The 16,800-nt window shown below is 36.6% G+C and overlaps 1 protein-coding gene across 1 annotated transcript in view; it reads left to right on the forward strand.

Annotated features, from left to right (window-relative positions):
- The first annotated feature begins 89 nt into the window (after positions 1–89).
- The window catches only part of bin3 (bridging integrator 3), a 54,848-nt gene continuing 38,137 nt past the window's right edge, over positions 90–16,800 (forward strand). The window contains exons 1-3 of the mRNA XM_084087249.1: positions 90–248; positions 14,394–14,442; positions 16,740–16,780. Coding sequence (XP_083943375.1) covers positions 241–248; positions 14,394–14,442; positions 16,740–16,780 — 98 coding nt within the window. The 5' untranslated portion in view covers positions 90–240. The remainder of the gene's footprint in view (positions 249–14,393; positions 14,443–16,739; positions 16,781–16,800) is intronic.

Here is a 16,800-nt window from a genome sequence, read left to right on the forward strand (position 1 = left end):
ATTTTACAATCATTATAAACGCATTCTAATCTCAGTGTGTGTGAATGGCTCGCGCGATACCTGTTGCGCGCATGTAGTTTGACATCTTCGCTTTCCGTAGTTTAAATCCTCTCGACCTCTGACTTGCAGTAAACTTCTCTACTTCCTGCTCGCTGTCCGACTCTCAAAAGCCTGAAAAGGCGATGTTTTTAACAGAAAGGGATTACATTTCGATTGATTTGGACTGAATTTGAGCACAAGATGAGCTGGTATGTATCACAACGCTTATGTGGATTAATAAATACTAATAAATCGGTTGTTTACGAGCGACGTGAAGTGCCGCTGGTTGTGTTTCAATACACAGTGAACTCCCTACCTAGGCTGCACTTCGAGCGTTCGAACACAACTAAAATGCTGTCTGGTTCGGCAGCGCGCGTGCTTTTGACACACAGCCGTTGACTGTGGCTAGCGAGCTAATTTAACCGTGTTTGAGGTTACGAATGAGTTTAAACAACCTATTTAAACTCCGAAAAGCGATGTTTGGTTGTTGATCATTCAGATTTGTTTGAAATGTTCAGTATTTCACGCTTTCATCCTATCTCTATTGTTAGCATATAAGTTAACGTTAGTGTCTTTCCCTAGTTACAGTAGCTAAGTTGGCTCACAAGTCCTCAGAGACACAATGTTTACAGTTTGATGTATCAATATTCCACTTCTTTTATAATGTTACTTTATGAGTATAAGTTATTTGATTCTTATTTTGAGCTCATTTAATTATAAAATAGTGTCAAATGTAGTCACCCTGTGATATGTGTACGTGTAAATGTATGAATTATTTACAATGGGTTTTGCAGTCTGGAACAGGAACATTTGATGTATTCTGTATTTAGAAAACCATAAGAACTCACGATAAACCATAGCCTTCACTGATCTGAAGAACCTATAATGTAACATCACAAACTATAAATCTAAAGAACTATTACTATACACATGATGAATCTAGATCCCAAGGATGTTCTTTGATAAGGTGTCTTCAAAAGAACCACCGAAGAACCTATTTTTAAGTGTAGTTCCCTTCATCAGTCTCTGAGTCGGTGTTTCACTAGATTCCAGTAAACTAGAGACTTTTAAGCATTTGTTTTAGGCTGAACACAATGGACCACTGTCGACTTGTGTAGTTTTGCCTTGTCAGTTTGTTTTGCTTTCATCAAGATGTAAGAGAACTTAGGAAAGACATTGCCATTAGGCTAAACTACAAAGGTTTGCCGGATTTGTGTTTAGATAACATAATAATTTGCCATGCTGCTCCAACAAATACACAGTGATTTTGTGATGATTATGTTTTTCAGTTCAGTGGCGCTTATATGTTCATCATGCCATTTGTAATGCTGTATTGTAATCGTTATGTCCACTACAGTGACACTTGACAGCTGGCATTTAAAATTTCATGTGCATCCTTTAATAAATGTCTGTTTCTGTAAATGCCTGTAAATGTAAGGAAAGTAGCAACAGATTTTGTTGTTGTTATTGCATATTGTGACGGACATCCGAGTCGAACGAATTTTCAAAAAGAAAAAGAAGGTTACACTTTATTTTAAGGTGTCATTATATATTTAAGTACCGAGTAATGTTAATTAACCACATGCACTTACTATAGTGTTAGGGTATGATTAGTGTTTGATTGAGGGTTAGTTGCATGTAATTATGACTAATTTACTGTTATTACTATATTAAGTACATGTAACACATGTAACAAGGGCACTGTAAAATAAAGTGTTACCCAAAAAAAAATGTACGGGACTTGGGTCAACAAGCATCTGTTGTTGATTGGATGAAGGCAGATCTGAATGTGAGCTTGAAGTCCATTGTAAGAAAGAGACAAAGTTTAAGCTGAAGACTGAGTTCTGACATTTTGATTTATAGTTACACGGTCAAGATATGCATGGTTGAAAAGTTCAGAATAACAGGTTTGGTGATTATCCGATTCATGCCGACTTTAATATCATGTAATTGTCCAGTAATAACTTGATTAGACTGCATGCAGCAAAGCTGACTTGGCTCTTTAAGGTCACAGTTCTCAGTCTGAACGATTGGCATAATGTGAATGAACTTGGGATGCTGAGATGAACAGGCATGTATTTGTTTTGGCTCATGGCTTTGTGGCCACACTAGAGCGATCCAGTACAGGCAGACATGAGTTTAGTCATAATTCATAAAGTCCACTCTGGCTGAAACGATTGAGCATTTTAACGTCACAGAACATCAAAACGTCATTCTTTAAAGAGTCCAGTCCAAAGCAGAGACGAGATTGCTGTTCTGGCCTTTCCTTTTGACGTATTTAACATTCTGCCATTTGCATTGTCAGAGGTTGGACTTTGGAAACTGAATCGGCGTCACAGGGCTCTACTGAAAGGTCAGTGGCCAGCAGAGGATGCTTCCTCTCCAGTGTGCTTCGTGTTGGGGTGAGGGCCCTGGTGAAAGAAGCCTTTATGAACCAGGCTGACCCGCTTCATTCATTCAGGGCCTCTTGCTAGATAGAGTGACGTGGTCGTTCTGACACTGGGGTCGCCCTGAAAACAATTACCGCTCCCTAGTCGTCAACCAAGCCTCTGTACTCCTCGGAGATAAGATCCCGGCGTAAAACTGCAGTCCCAACAGATAGAGCTTCCATTAGCCGACTTCTCCGCTCGGGCTGATGTGTAGCGTGAGTCAAGTTTGCCTGTTCTCCGCGTAATTTTCGCTGCAAGTCTGAACTAGGCTTTTGTTCGTGCTTCTGTCACTCGCACGTCTGTGATTGTGCTGATAGCGTGAAGCCTTCGATTCCAGAACAGGGCACCTTTCATGATTCTGTCAGTGTGAATGGAGAGGATTTTTGTTTAGGTCGACTTGAAAGTGTCATTTAGTATCTCTGCAGGATTACAAGAAGTCATGTAACGCTTTATTTTAATTGGAAAGATCACATGAGTTGGCCAAATGGGTCAGGCCTTGAGCATGAATTTGGAGGATTTGGGGTATAAGCTAAGGGTGCTTTCACATCTGTAGTCCGGTTCATTTGGTCCGGACCAAGGGCGAAAAATGATACTTTGTAGCATTTTTAAGGCGTTTTGGTTCCTTTTCACACCACACTGATCGCTCTGTTACGGATATTAGTGTTACGGAATTTTTCTGTAGTTTTTAAGGGTGTGTTCACACTCATAGTTCAGTTCTCTTGGATCGTATGGTCTGGACCAAAAAAGAGAATGATAGCTACATCTTTAGGTTCGTTGTTAAAAATGACTAGGGATGTAACAATACCCTCATGTCACGATTCGATACATATCACGATACTGAACTCACGATACGATATTATTGCGATACTCCAAGACATATGATAAAAGGTTGACAAAAAATGAACTGTTTATTAAAATACTAAATTTGATATTACATTGTGGGTGTAAATGAATAGGCTTGGTAACCCAATGCACAGGACAATGGTGACACCAGAATAAAAATATTCATGATTCTGAAGTTGAAAATACAGAATTAATTTAAATGAATATGCTTGCACTCTGTCACTGAGTAGATATATTTAAAATAATGTAGGCCACTTTTTACTGGTAACATCAGACATTTGGCATTATCAGGAACCACAAATATTCCCCCATTGAATTGTTTTACATTATATTCAACATTATATATAGTAGTTTAATGTAGTACTGACACCAAAACTCAGTAATTTTTATTTTGGGTGAACTATCCACGATACATATTGTTGCATTTTTGCATTGCGATATATTGTGACACGATATTTTGTTACACCCCTAAAAATGACTGTTAATGCTAAGCGAATGTATTAAATGTAGGGACTATTTACCATTTACCAGGACTAAATGTATCATTTTTCTTTTTTGGTCCGGAGCAAGAGAACCTAACTACAAGTGTGAACTACATCTCCAAACTCATTTATAGCAGATCTCTAAAGTTTTAGCCAGAAATGGGTCTTACATTATAACCAGACATGATGCCACAAATTGCGTCACTCTTCCACGTTAATCACGAGTTTCCTGACCAGCCACAACTGTAATGAACTAAAATGTTTTTGCCCTGTCAGGCTGGGAAATCCCGCCCACAGTAAAATCTCACTGGTCCATAATTCTGCTCCACGTATTGAGCATCAAATATGTTCTGTTTGGCTGTCATTTCTTTCTCCTCAGTAAAGACAGTGTTAGAGAGTTTGTCTTAACTGTATACTATAAACATGCATTAAGTTGTGCAGCACACGTTTTAATTACAGTTTCTAAATTTTCTAAACTGAAACCAAAAATACTCTGAGAGTGGCCATCATGTGACCATTATCTCTTCAGACACCACCTGATGTCCACAGTTTCTACACTGAGTTTGGATGGTCAGCGCTGTAATTAACGGATTAAAATGGACGGTTAATTACCACTCATTACCGTCTTGTTTTGATGTCCAAAAGACGCCATTGGTTGACATAACAAACTCAGTATTTAGCAGCAACAGCATCCCTGTAATGATATCATGCACAAATTTGCAAACCAAAATGACGTGATGCCACACAGGATACTGTCGTGAACAATATCTCCATAAATAATATTTCATATTCTGTCTCAGTCACTCTACCGCAGACAGGAAGTTCCTGTAATAAACCTCTGGTATTTTCCCATAATCCTTTAAATATCTCTGATATCAGATTTACTTAAGAGAAAGTTAGATGATAAAAGCATGAATTGAAAGACACATTTGACAATCTTTTAAATTAAATATTTAAATGCTTATTGATTGCTTTTTACGAGGTTTGACAAGTCTGCAAGTAATGCACCTAAATCCACCAAAATTCACTTACTTTACTGCATCAGCAGGGATAATGATCCTAACGTTACGTGTGTTAATATTGCATCTTGTTTTAAGTTTTTTTCCTTCCTTCATTTTATGTGACCTCTTTAAGAGCATGGGATCGGATTGTACGGTCTAACCGCTTACTTAAATAAGGCTGTATGTAAAAATGGCCTTGTATGCGAAGAACCTTCGCTGCAGATTCCCACAGTACAAAATCATCCCACTGAATTTCTTCCTTCCTGTCAGAACCTTGACATCCTGTCAAGCCTTGACATTCTGACTTACAGCAGCCTGGTTAAACTATCCCACAGCTCGGGTGTTAATATGGTAATCTTTATTAGTAGATTCTGAAGGAATAGTTCATCACCAACTGAACAATCTGTCATCGTTTATTCACCCTGTTTCCCCATCTCATAAGACAGACTTCCACGAAACACAAAATTAGTTTTCTTAGATATACTTCTCTTTTTCCATTCAACGAAAGTAAACGGTGACAGATGCTGTCAAGCTCCAAAAAAAAAGTAAAAAAAAATGCACAGTAAAAACCCCATAAGACTGGCCCACATGACTCATGTGCTATGTTCTAAATATTCGTAGAATGGTTTTCTGTGTTAAACAGGACCGAAAGTCGTTATTAACTAAAAATATTGTTGAAATAACCAGTGATCCTCTGAGCTGTGACGCTGGAAGGAGGCGTTGATGTGAAACATAGAAACTTGGCAAAGTAGCCTAATGAAGGAATTTTCCAAAGTGATTTTAATTTTCCATGCAGTGTTTCGATAACATTGCAACACTATACGAATTAGCTTTTGCACACAAATTAAAAGTTAAGATTTTTTTTTCATAAATGTGTGTATATGTAACAGTTCTTTGTTATGGGAAGAAGGAGACGGGAACTGGCCAACATTTAAGACATTCAGTACTCAAAAAAACAAATACAAAATGAAAGTAAAGGCAGCAGTCGCTCACGGACGACTGCTGCCACATATAATAAAACATAAAACACAATGTAAAATCCAGGCCTGGTCTTCTCTCAATCTTCACTGTCGTCGCTCCTCCTTTATGCTTGAGAGATGAGAGATACGAGACCGGTGCGTCGTGCAGGTGTCGCTCATTATCAATCATGCCACCGGCCTCACACAGTCTCACGGCCCTCGGCCTCGTCATGCTCGCCACAAAATATATATATATATATGTTTTTTTTTTTTTGCTGGGTGCCATGCCATGCATTAATTAGCAACATGCAAAATGTTTTGAATTCAAAAACTCATTGGGTCTAATTCACTTATAATTATATGGATTATTTATATTTATTTCTCATGGAGAATTTCTCATGAAAAAATTCCGCTTAATTCACAGCATGTGCATTCGCGCATAAATTTATCTTCATTCTAATATTAAGATTATTTTTGAGAGTATTCTGAATGAGCGAGTGTCCAATGTTAGTAATTCACATTAAAACATGCCCAAACCATCTCTATATAAGGGGTTTCTGCATATTGAAATGCATTTAAAGGGGACCTATTATGCTTAATTCACTTTTATATTGTTTTTGAACAAAATGATGTGTCCGCAGTGTGTGTATACACAACCACCCTATTGTGGTAAAAATCTGTCCACTCCGTTTGTTATTATCCCCATAAATATAAAAGTGTCTCCAAAGTGATGTCACAGTGTAACAGGCCCCGCCCTCGACTGGCGATTGAATCTTCCTTATTAGCATAGCTCCGCCCCTCAGTGAGCTGTACACAGTCTGCCATGTTTATCTCCTCGCCACAGCATTTAACAGCAGCATTCAAGTAAGAAATGTGTTCTTATTAAAGCTACTAAAAGAGCAGTGAGTGATTTTCTTTTGTTATTTGATTCATATTAACAGCACATATACAGATCTAATATACACATGCAATCTCATTCCCTGCTGTTTACATTCACGGTCAGCTCGCTGTGTTTATGTGAACTCTGTGTGTTTTTGACATAACCTTGTGTGTATTTGACAGTTTAAGCGCAATAAGACGTGAAAGAGAAGTTTTTTTTTTTTATATACTCAAGGGATATGCCGTCTGACAGCCAGCTTTCCTCCAGCTTTAAAACGCATGCAAATAATAACTTTCATGATGACGATGAACTGCGATCTCACACGAGTCACGTGAGCGCGACAGCGATAGAGATGATAATCATAACCAAACAGATGTTTAGTTTTTGTCTCAGTGTCTGAGGCACGAGTTAAGGCTCCGCCCTCTTCTGGATAGGGGGCGGGGAGCAGCAGCTCATTTACATTTAAAGAGACATGAAAGAGAACTCAAAAATGGGCATTTACAACATGGTGTAATAAATGATCTGTGGAGTATTTTGAGCTGGATCTTCACAGACACTTTCTGGGGACACCTGAGACTTGCATTATATATTGTAAAAAGGGGCTTAATAGGTCCCCTTTAAGATTTATGTGGTATCAGTTGTTCCCTCATTTTCCAATTTAGAAAACATTTTAGTATGAGAAAGTTATTGATAAATCATAATTTATTCATGAAAAGTTTGTACCAGTTTTATTTTAGTATCTGATATACTGTTTTTGTTAATATTTTGAATTAGTTTTTGTGTGTTTTTGCCATTTTTTTCAGTTTTTGTCTAAATGTCTATTTAGTATATGTTTTTCTTTTAGTTTTTGGTTGTAGTTATTTTAATGCATCAACTTATACTATTATTATACTGTTATTATTTTTTTAATGGTTTTACTGTATGATAATAACCCTGGTTTGTGCATAGTTCACAAATTTGTGCGTACGCACTGTTACGGAATGAGACCCAATGAGCGTCCATGAATGAAAATCTTTTTTTTTTTTTCAATGCATGAATGGATTTCCTCTGACAAAACATCTAGAAGATCTAGTTGAGCAATTCTTACTGACGTGTGACTTGCTTACGAAGATGAACTCACCTTTCTGACGACAGAAGGAAATAGGCTACAGGTCACTTGATGTTGCAACTCACTACGTCATCACACAGATGAAACAATTGACTTCATTCTGGCTTCTTACTTTCTCTTCTTTTGCTTGCCGAGCTTGAGTGATGGCTGTTTATGTAATTTTGGCAGTAGTAAACTGTTTTTGGGGTGAGTCAGCGGTAGGACTTCAGGAAGTTCTGTGGGTGATGACTTGTAGTTTTCCATGATGATTTAGGCATAACAGCAGCATTACAAAAGGTGAACTTTATGTTCCTTGGAACGGGGCTGTATCTTATCTTATCAATCTTGTATATCTATATTGTATATCTTGTATTTTATATAAAAAAAATTATAATGAGATATATATATATAATCTTTTATTTAAATTAATCTATGATCCAGAGGCAACACACACGCACATACATATGAAGAGTTCAGATGCAAAAGCCTCTGAAATTTTCTTCTAGAATGATCATTTTTATAAAGCTTGTATATTTAAGTTCGGTAATTTCACTTAAATGACAATTAATAGGTAATTTGCATTGCTATTTAAGTGAAATGATTGAACTTAAATATACGAGCTTGATTAAAATGATCATTCTAGAAGAAAATTTCAGATGGCACTTAGAGGCTTTTGCATCTGAACTCTTCATATATATATATATATATATATACACACACACACACACACACACACACACACATATATATACAGTATAAATATATATACATATACAGTATATACATATATATATACATCCAACTGTGCCATGACTGTGCTATGTCATCTTCTACACACACACACACACACACACACACCTCTCTTTCCATCTCATTAGCTCACACACCTTAGCTTTGACGCAGCCGGCATCGCAGCGTTCCTGTCATCCCCAGCTGTCCATCAATCTTCTGGAGCCATACCTCTGTCACATCAATAATAGTTAGTGTATATGTGTGCGTGAAAGAGGCTCTGCTCTGGCAGCACTGGAAAACGTGTTTCTCTCTCTCTCTCTCTCTCTAGGTCTAACCCAGGTGTAATTACTAAACAACGCATGAGACAGAGAAAAGGGGGGGCGAACGGTTAATTGCTGCTTTTCACTTTTCACTTTTGCGAACAGGGGATGGGAATGTGATGCCATTGTGCCACGTCGTCCAATGTAGCGTCAATTTAAACCCACGCAGTTAGGAATGCAAGTGATCATAACGGCGTTGATCAATATTATAAGTTTTTTTTTTTTTTTTATCAACATAATATAGGTTTACGGCTATGTATTGAATACTCTTAGTATATTCAGATTGTTTTGCTGACAATGTAAAATGTTGTGGTTATTTTAATGCCTTTTATTTTTCAATTAATTAAAAAAAATCATGTCATTAGACTAACTTTTAAGTTAATTGATTGAAAACTATGACACCATTCATTTGTGTCATCTCTCAGAAATGATCACGAAAATCCTTCTTGACTTTTCTCATGTTAAAATGTTTTCGTGATAATATATGTAGGTAAATATTGCTGTTTATTTGGTGAATATAAATGAAAATGTTGAAATATTCTGCATTGTGCTCATTTAGTGAAAACCCTTGATTAATACTTTAAGCATTATTGTAAAATAATAATTAACTTTTTGAGTTCAACAGTTTGAATCTAATTTACTTCTATGGCTAAAAAAAAAGTTTAAATATTGACTATAGACAAAAGAAAATATATAAAAATATTTATTTACATTCACAACCTTACCGTGCTCACCAAGGCTTTATCTGATCAAATACAGTACAAATAGTACTATTTTGAAATATTACTATTTAAAATAACTATTCTATTTTAATATATTTTAAAATTGTAGTTAATCCCTGTGATGGCAAAGTTATTTCTTTCAACAGTGATTGTTTTTCCCCACATGATTCTTCAGAAAATATTCTAATATGCTGATTTTCTGCTCAAGAAACATTTCCTATTATTAATTTTTCTTAATTTGTGTGGTAAACATAAAATTAATATATAGTTAATGGATCTTTGTTGAAAGTACTCTTTGTTTTTTGTAGTATTAAATATTATACATTTTTCAAAAATAATCGTAATGTCCCCAAACTTTGGAATGGTTTTGATTATCAGTCAACGCACTTATCTTAAACATATCATTGTAACTGTTGCTATTAGCAAAGCGTTGTGCTGTTAAGATCTGGTGAAAGAGTTTAGATGTGTAGTGTGAGAGCTGAAATGAACACACCGCATCAGGCATGAGATGTTGTGTAGGTTGGCAGTGGCTGGTCACGGTAAAAGCTGAAACTGTTGAATCTTATTTCAGCAGAAACCTTATCCTCATGTCTTTGTGAAGTGGCATCAGTGCTGCAAGCTAAAGAGATTCTTACTCATTATTAGTCATAGTCAATTATATAGGTCAGGATGATCTTTTACTATTGGACCAGGCCAGGTTTCATTAGACTGTCATTGATTGTAAAGTTCTAAATGCCATTTTTGTCTGTTTATTAGAACAATAGTATTGATTAGCCTACACCGTAAATATTACTGGAATAAGATAGGGATTTGGTCATGTTGCAATCCAGACTGGACTTGATTGTCCAAGTGAAAATTATGACATGTTTCATTAATTGATCCACCATGACTCAACACATTTCATATTTGAAACAACATTAGCTTCAGGCCTTTGAAGTGATCTGATTTTGAGAGATTGTTTGCCATTTTACTTTGGAAAAAGTGTGTTGCCAACTTGCTCCGTTTAAGCTTGACATCATAAAACAAATAGCTGGGAAAAAGTGAGAGAAAATGGCATAACGTATCAAATTAAACAAGTTGATCTGAATGAGATTTTATCTGGAGACAAAACCAACCGCTGTGACCTAACCGAAGGACGACCTGTAGGCGTATCAGTATTATTATTATTTTGTTATTTTTTTTGGCTGTTGTTGCATTTGTTGAATTGGAAGAAAACTAGAACGAAGTTAACATAGCTTCACATTTCACACAGGGCTGGGGTGTCAAGGTTAGGATCACTGAACAACAGTACGTGATCACACTTCATACTTTAAAGAATATGTAAAGGCAGGGGAGGCGATTTGTTCCAGAAAGAGTTTTTGTTATGCTGGTTGAAAATCTCTTCACATCCTGATAGCAATCACAAAGTTAAGTGGTCTAAATGTATTTATATGTACTGTATACATCGTCTGTGGAAGGCGTAGGACCATAAATTGTTCGTCCAATCATAGTTGACCTGCCTATCAACATACCGGTATGTATTTTCATACCTCCACACACCCTGCTCACGCAGACGTCACACGTCATCAGTGTGTTTGCCTCCAAAATTGTTTGCCACCACAATACTATGCAGAGTTGCTTCCAAATTACAGTAGTTATATATAATTACATATAGACCACTTAACTTAGTGATTGCTATCAGGATGTGAAGAGACTTTCATCCAGCATAACAAAAAATGTTTCTGCAACAAATCGCCTTTCCTGCCTTTAACAATAAAAACACAGACCGCAGGAATATTAGGCCACTGTTACTTTAAGAGATGATGCACGGATCCAGTACACTGATACTGATACATGCGTAGTCTTTCTCGACTGTTTAGGTTCACTTAAGACCACTAGCGGCGCCAGGATTTTGATTGTAGGTGGGCCCCCAGAAAACTGGATGAGCCAGTTAAAATAAGGCAAAAAAAAAAAAAAACGGGTTCCCCTTCATCTCCGTTTCAGCGCTTTTCTGCGGCACTGAGGACAGCGACTCAGTAGCCTACCTGAATTTAATGCGTAATAATTAGCATAGGTTAAAAAAAAATTAAACAGGATTTTTTTGTTGCTTTTTTAATACAATTACAATTTCATTTAATTTATTGTTTAATAAAATTATAGGCCTATTATTTTTAGTTTATTAACAGCAACAACAGCTGTAAAGATGAAGTTGACGATCGCCATCTCTGTATAGTGAACGCGCCTATAGAGAGAAATGCACATCATGGATTACATAACCAGAGAGTAGCCTATTTATTTTCGTTTTAAATTGTTAAAAAGACATTTCAAGCTTTCTTAAGATATATTTCATGTCTGTGAGGCATATGCTGAGTTTCGTTAAGTTAGGATGAGATGCGCTCCTGTTCACGAGCAATGCAAGTGACCGCGCGGGCGCCTCTATGATTGTGTTGTCTGATATTTGCTTTTTATTTATTAAATCCAGGCAATTGGTTGATAAAAAAATAAAAATAAAATTAAGATACAATTTATACAAAACGAAATTCACTTTAAAAAAAGTCTTTCTGCAAAACAAAACTTAATTAAGTGGTCAAAATCATGTCTGACCCACTCCATGTCTCTCGATATTGCTCATCCTATCTTACTCGTGCGGTTCACTTTTCATAATCAACATAGATGAAAAAATAACATTATAATATTTTAACAAATATGAAACTAAATGCGCTTATTTAATGGCAACAACACAGTAGGCCTACAGACTCTCTATTTGTACAAATTGCTGCACATTCATTTTATTCTGAATTTTGCACACATAAGTTGAAAGGCATTTGTTTGTGCATGCATGTAAAACATATCTGCAACATTTATCAAGTTCACTGATAATTATGCGTGCATTTATTAATTATTATCTTAATGAATAATGTAACAAGGAGAAGCATGTAAACTGCGTTGTTTGTTTAGAATGGAATGGATCGCAAATAGATTTGAATGAAGAAACGTACAAAACCATAGTAGAAAATGGGTGGGCCAATGGTAGCACCGCCGCTGCTTAAGACATAACCTACTATGTTTGCTAGGATACTCGCAAAGATGGGCATGTTGACAATTTTGGTGTGAATTTGTCCGTTCAAGCGCAAGTCTTTGCAATATTTGTGTGCTGTCTGACTCTGAGACGCGGCTTTCCACACATAGCCTAAATCTTCTCACGGCGTGCGCACACTTTCTTTCGCATCGTCTTGCGCGTCGTCTTGCGCTTGAATGTTTAAATTGGCAATGGCAACCCTATCAAAGCCGAAATGAATCTGCAGCAGTCAGGTGGTACAGTTCAGAGCTCTTTAAGTTGTTTATGTTCATTATTATTGTAATATGTGCTTTGAGACATGAGGTAGTTTAACGCTGTCTCTCGTGTTTGCTGTACGCGTTCGTGTTTTGTAGGAGTCGTGACTTTGGAGACGCTCTGAAGGGATGGTGGGATATTATGCTTTCAAAGCTAGCTCGCTATTGCTAGCCTCTCCTTTAATAAATTTGAATTATTATTTTTTAAATTAGTCTGAATGAATGATTCAATGACTCACTCATAAAGACTTCCCTTGTTTAATTACTGGATGAATCAGAATGAATTATTCATTGACATATTTTTAACAGTCACTTGTTGCCATCTACTGGTGTAATAATGTAATTGATACAATCTTTATTTGAAGCATCAAGTTCATTTCAAAAGGTGAATTCGATTTGAATGTTCTCCTGTGATCTTACTTGTCAAAGATTAATCATGCAGCTCTACTGTACGCAAAATATTTTTATGAGATTCATTGTCAGTAACCGTTCGTGAAAATCTGATTTATTCCCCTAATGTGGACTAAATGTTCAAATCTGCAGTACCACGGCAAAATCAATTTGTCTGGCCAGGTTGTTCTTGCAGAATTTAAAATGAGGAGAGAGTAAGATTGGACACCCCAAAATAATAGAGATGATATTTCTTGCAAATGCTTTGTTCTCCCTATAGTTGCAGAGAAAAACAAATATGAAGCACAACCAGAGTAGTGAATGAATGATTGTTGACTCAAGAAATCAGTCTTGAACTCGCATGTTTGAATCGGTCTAATGACTGACTGAATTGGTTGTGGTTCTCAACAAATCTTTAGCTTTCATCAGCCCGAAATCAAAAGAGAACTGTTATCATGTTTTGTGTTATTCTGAAGGCGTATGAAACTTAAATTAAATTTAAAGTAATTTCAGAAAGAAATTCAGAACATTTGGGCATTATAAATAGTAGAGTCACAATGGAACTGGAGCTCTTACGATCCATGGAGAACTGTGAACTCATTATTAGGGTTCATGTTTGAAGGTGTCCTGTGGTTGCTAGTCATTTGCTGTCATGTGTGTGGCATATGTGTGAGTTTGCCAATGATTCCACCATGGCACAGTTTGTGTGTGTATGTGTATGTGTGTGTGTGTGAGACTGCATCCTGTGAACACCTGAGTCTGCACTGGCTCGAGTGAATGTCCCGTCTGCAGTAGCAGAAATCAGGAAAGTGCACGTGTGTGAGATGTGCACATGTAGTAATAAGGCAGACCACAGGAAGACTTGTGGCAGCGGCGACAGCCACTTCTAATTATGCACATCCGCCTTTGATGGATTTATGTGGCCCATATGAGAAGATTTGATTTGCCCTTGGGGTTTTCATAGTGAACCTAAACATTGTCTATGAAATACTATGACCTTATGACAACCTAAATAGGGGTTTTGTTTTTAGTCATAAAAATCAGCCTTTCTTTGAAATGTAAAAATGGACTGAGTATAACTATGATGGAATTTAATATTATAAATGTTAAATAATGTTAAAAAATGAAATGTATCTTTATTCTTAAGGTGAGTTTAACTGTAATCTATCTTATAATTATGCATTTCTGTTTTCCTAGGATTCCATTCAAAATCGGACAACCAAGGAAACAGATTGTTTCAAAAACGGTAAGAAATCCGCAGGATTGTCCTGTTCTTTTTCCCATGTTTGCTGTTTTCTGTGATTTCTGTGCCACAAAATGGAATTGCAAAAATAATGACTGTTTTCAAACACAATAATATTAATATTTATTTTACACAATATTTGCCTCCTATAATTTGCTATTCATTTATATTAAAAATTTAAAACAATTCAAAAACAAAATGGAATAGTGTCTAAGGTTACGCTTTGTTTTGATGGTCCACTTTAGGTCCACAACTAACTACAAGTAACTTTGCAGCTACGTGTCAACTAACTCATTAAGTATTAGTAGACTATTAGGTTAGGGTTAGTAGAATAAATTGACACGTTTAGTCATTATAGTCAGTAGAATGTATATTGGGGGACCTTTTTTAATTTTTAACACAAGAGCAGACAGTCTTTAGTAACTTGAATGTGCATCGCTTCCGGTGTCAACTGCTTGGTTGATTATTAGCTCTACAAAAGAGCTTTTTAGATGTAAACTGGTATTCCTATCATATTATTTTAATGTATTGTTTTAATAATAAAAACAGATTTGTAGCTCGAATAGTTTTACCTTTTACTGCACTGTGTTCTGCATTCACAGCGAAATAAGGAGGATATAATGCAACTGTGCTTTGATCTATTTTTTTTTTTTTAACTCCAGCTTTGGTTCTGGAAGTATTTTTCCTTATTATTATTATTTTTTTGCTTCCAGACTGTTGCACTTTATAGTGTTTGCTATATCTAGAGACCAGAATATCATGGAGACTTGAGGTTAGGGCTGCACGATATATGGTTTTAGCCTTATGGTTTCGTCTTTTTGTGCTTGAATGGACACATGCACGCAAAATTATGTCAAAATGCCCATCTCGGATAGTATCCTCATAAACACACTCGCGTGAACATAAACAGTTGAGAAAGAAAGTGGATGTGTATCATTGGATCCGTGCATCAGCTCTTAAAGTGACGGCAGCCTAAAATTCCCACTGCTGTCTGTCATTTATTTTAATAATACAATAAAACTTAACAAAGATTAAATACAGTGAAGACTATGCAATGTTATTTTACATTTGATTATTCAATTTCTGTATCTGAATACTGTCATGATGAATTACTTACCGGAAAAACATAAATCACTGTTTATTTTATTTGTATCTTTGTTCTATTGTATTTATCTCTGCTTGTAATTTATTTATTATTTTTATGCAGATTAACTCGCTACAAAATCACCCCAATCATTCTAGAATGACTAATTCTTTCCAGAATAGAGCTATTCAGTTCATCTGGGGAAATTGTTTTCATATCAATTGATATGATTGATATTGATCTTTTTTTGTCCAGTTTTTCCCAATATCGTGCATCCCTATGGGGTGTGATCCTTTGACTGGGGCCAGTATGCAAACACCCCGCAACACTGTAGCATCGCGTCGACCAGTTTTCTCAGGCACGTGCCACTCACATTTTCTTCCGCAAATGCAGAGGTCTAGTTTTCTAGTCCATTTGACTCCAGTGCTGTGGTTAGAGTTTGAGTCATTGTTTGAATAGATCAACTGTGAGTTCATAAGTGCTTCTCTGTTGTGGACACCGTACGCTTTTGTGTCCGTAAGTGGGCGTCCTGATCTCTTCCTCATTTTTGAGAGGTCAATCAACATCTTTTTTCTTTTTTTTTTTTTTCCTCATCACCTCATTCCCTAACTCGCCTCCTTTCCTGTTACACCACACTTCCATGGTCACCCATGAGTGGGCAGGCCACAGGCCGGACACGCGGCTCTAAACGGGGTCCCGACTGCCTGCCTTCCCAAGTATTGTTTATTTACAGACTTTGCCCACCGAACCACAGGACAGGAACCCCTACTGCTGCAATTATGGCATCATTAACCCCCTACACACAGCGGTAGGGTGGCATGGACACAAACTAATGTGGCAACAGAAGGGCACTGCAATAATTACAGGACCTCCTGAAACTGCTGATTTCCAAATGAAAGATTTAGTTTGTTCTGTTTTCTTAATCTTTTTTTTATTTATTTGATCTCGTTGGCGTTCTTCAGACATCTCGCCTAATAGCTAAAAGGTCCCAAACTGATATCCAACTCACTTTTTTCTTCTTGCATACATCTATTGGCTTTATTCTCTTGTCTTACTTTTAGGTTCTGCAAGCATGCAAATCCTGTTTTTGTGATTACACACCCAAGAGAGCTTGTATAAAACTAGAGCACTAGTTTGCCCACACACTTCTTTTAAAGAGATCTTTCTATCCATTCTTCTCGTTCCACTCTCATATCTCTCTACATGTTCTCCACAGGTTGAAAGGGACTTTGAGCGGGAATATGAGAAGCTCCAAAAGTAAGTTGACATGTCCGATG

This window comes from Abramis brama (assembly GCF_963993115.1).
Source record: "Abramis brama genome assembly, chromosome: 16".
Taxonomy (NCBI): Eukaryota; Metazoa; Chordata; class Actinopteri; order Cypriniformes; family Leuciscidae; genus Abramis; species Abramis brama.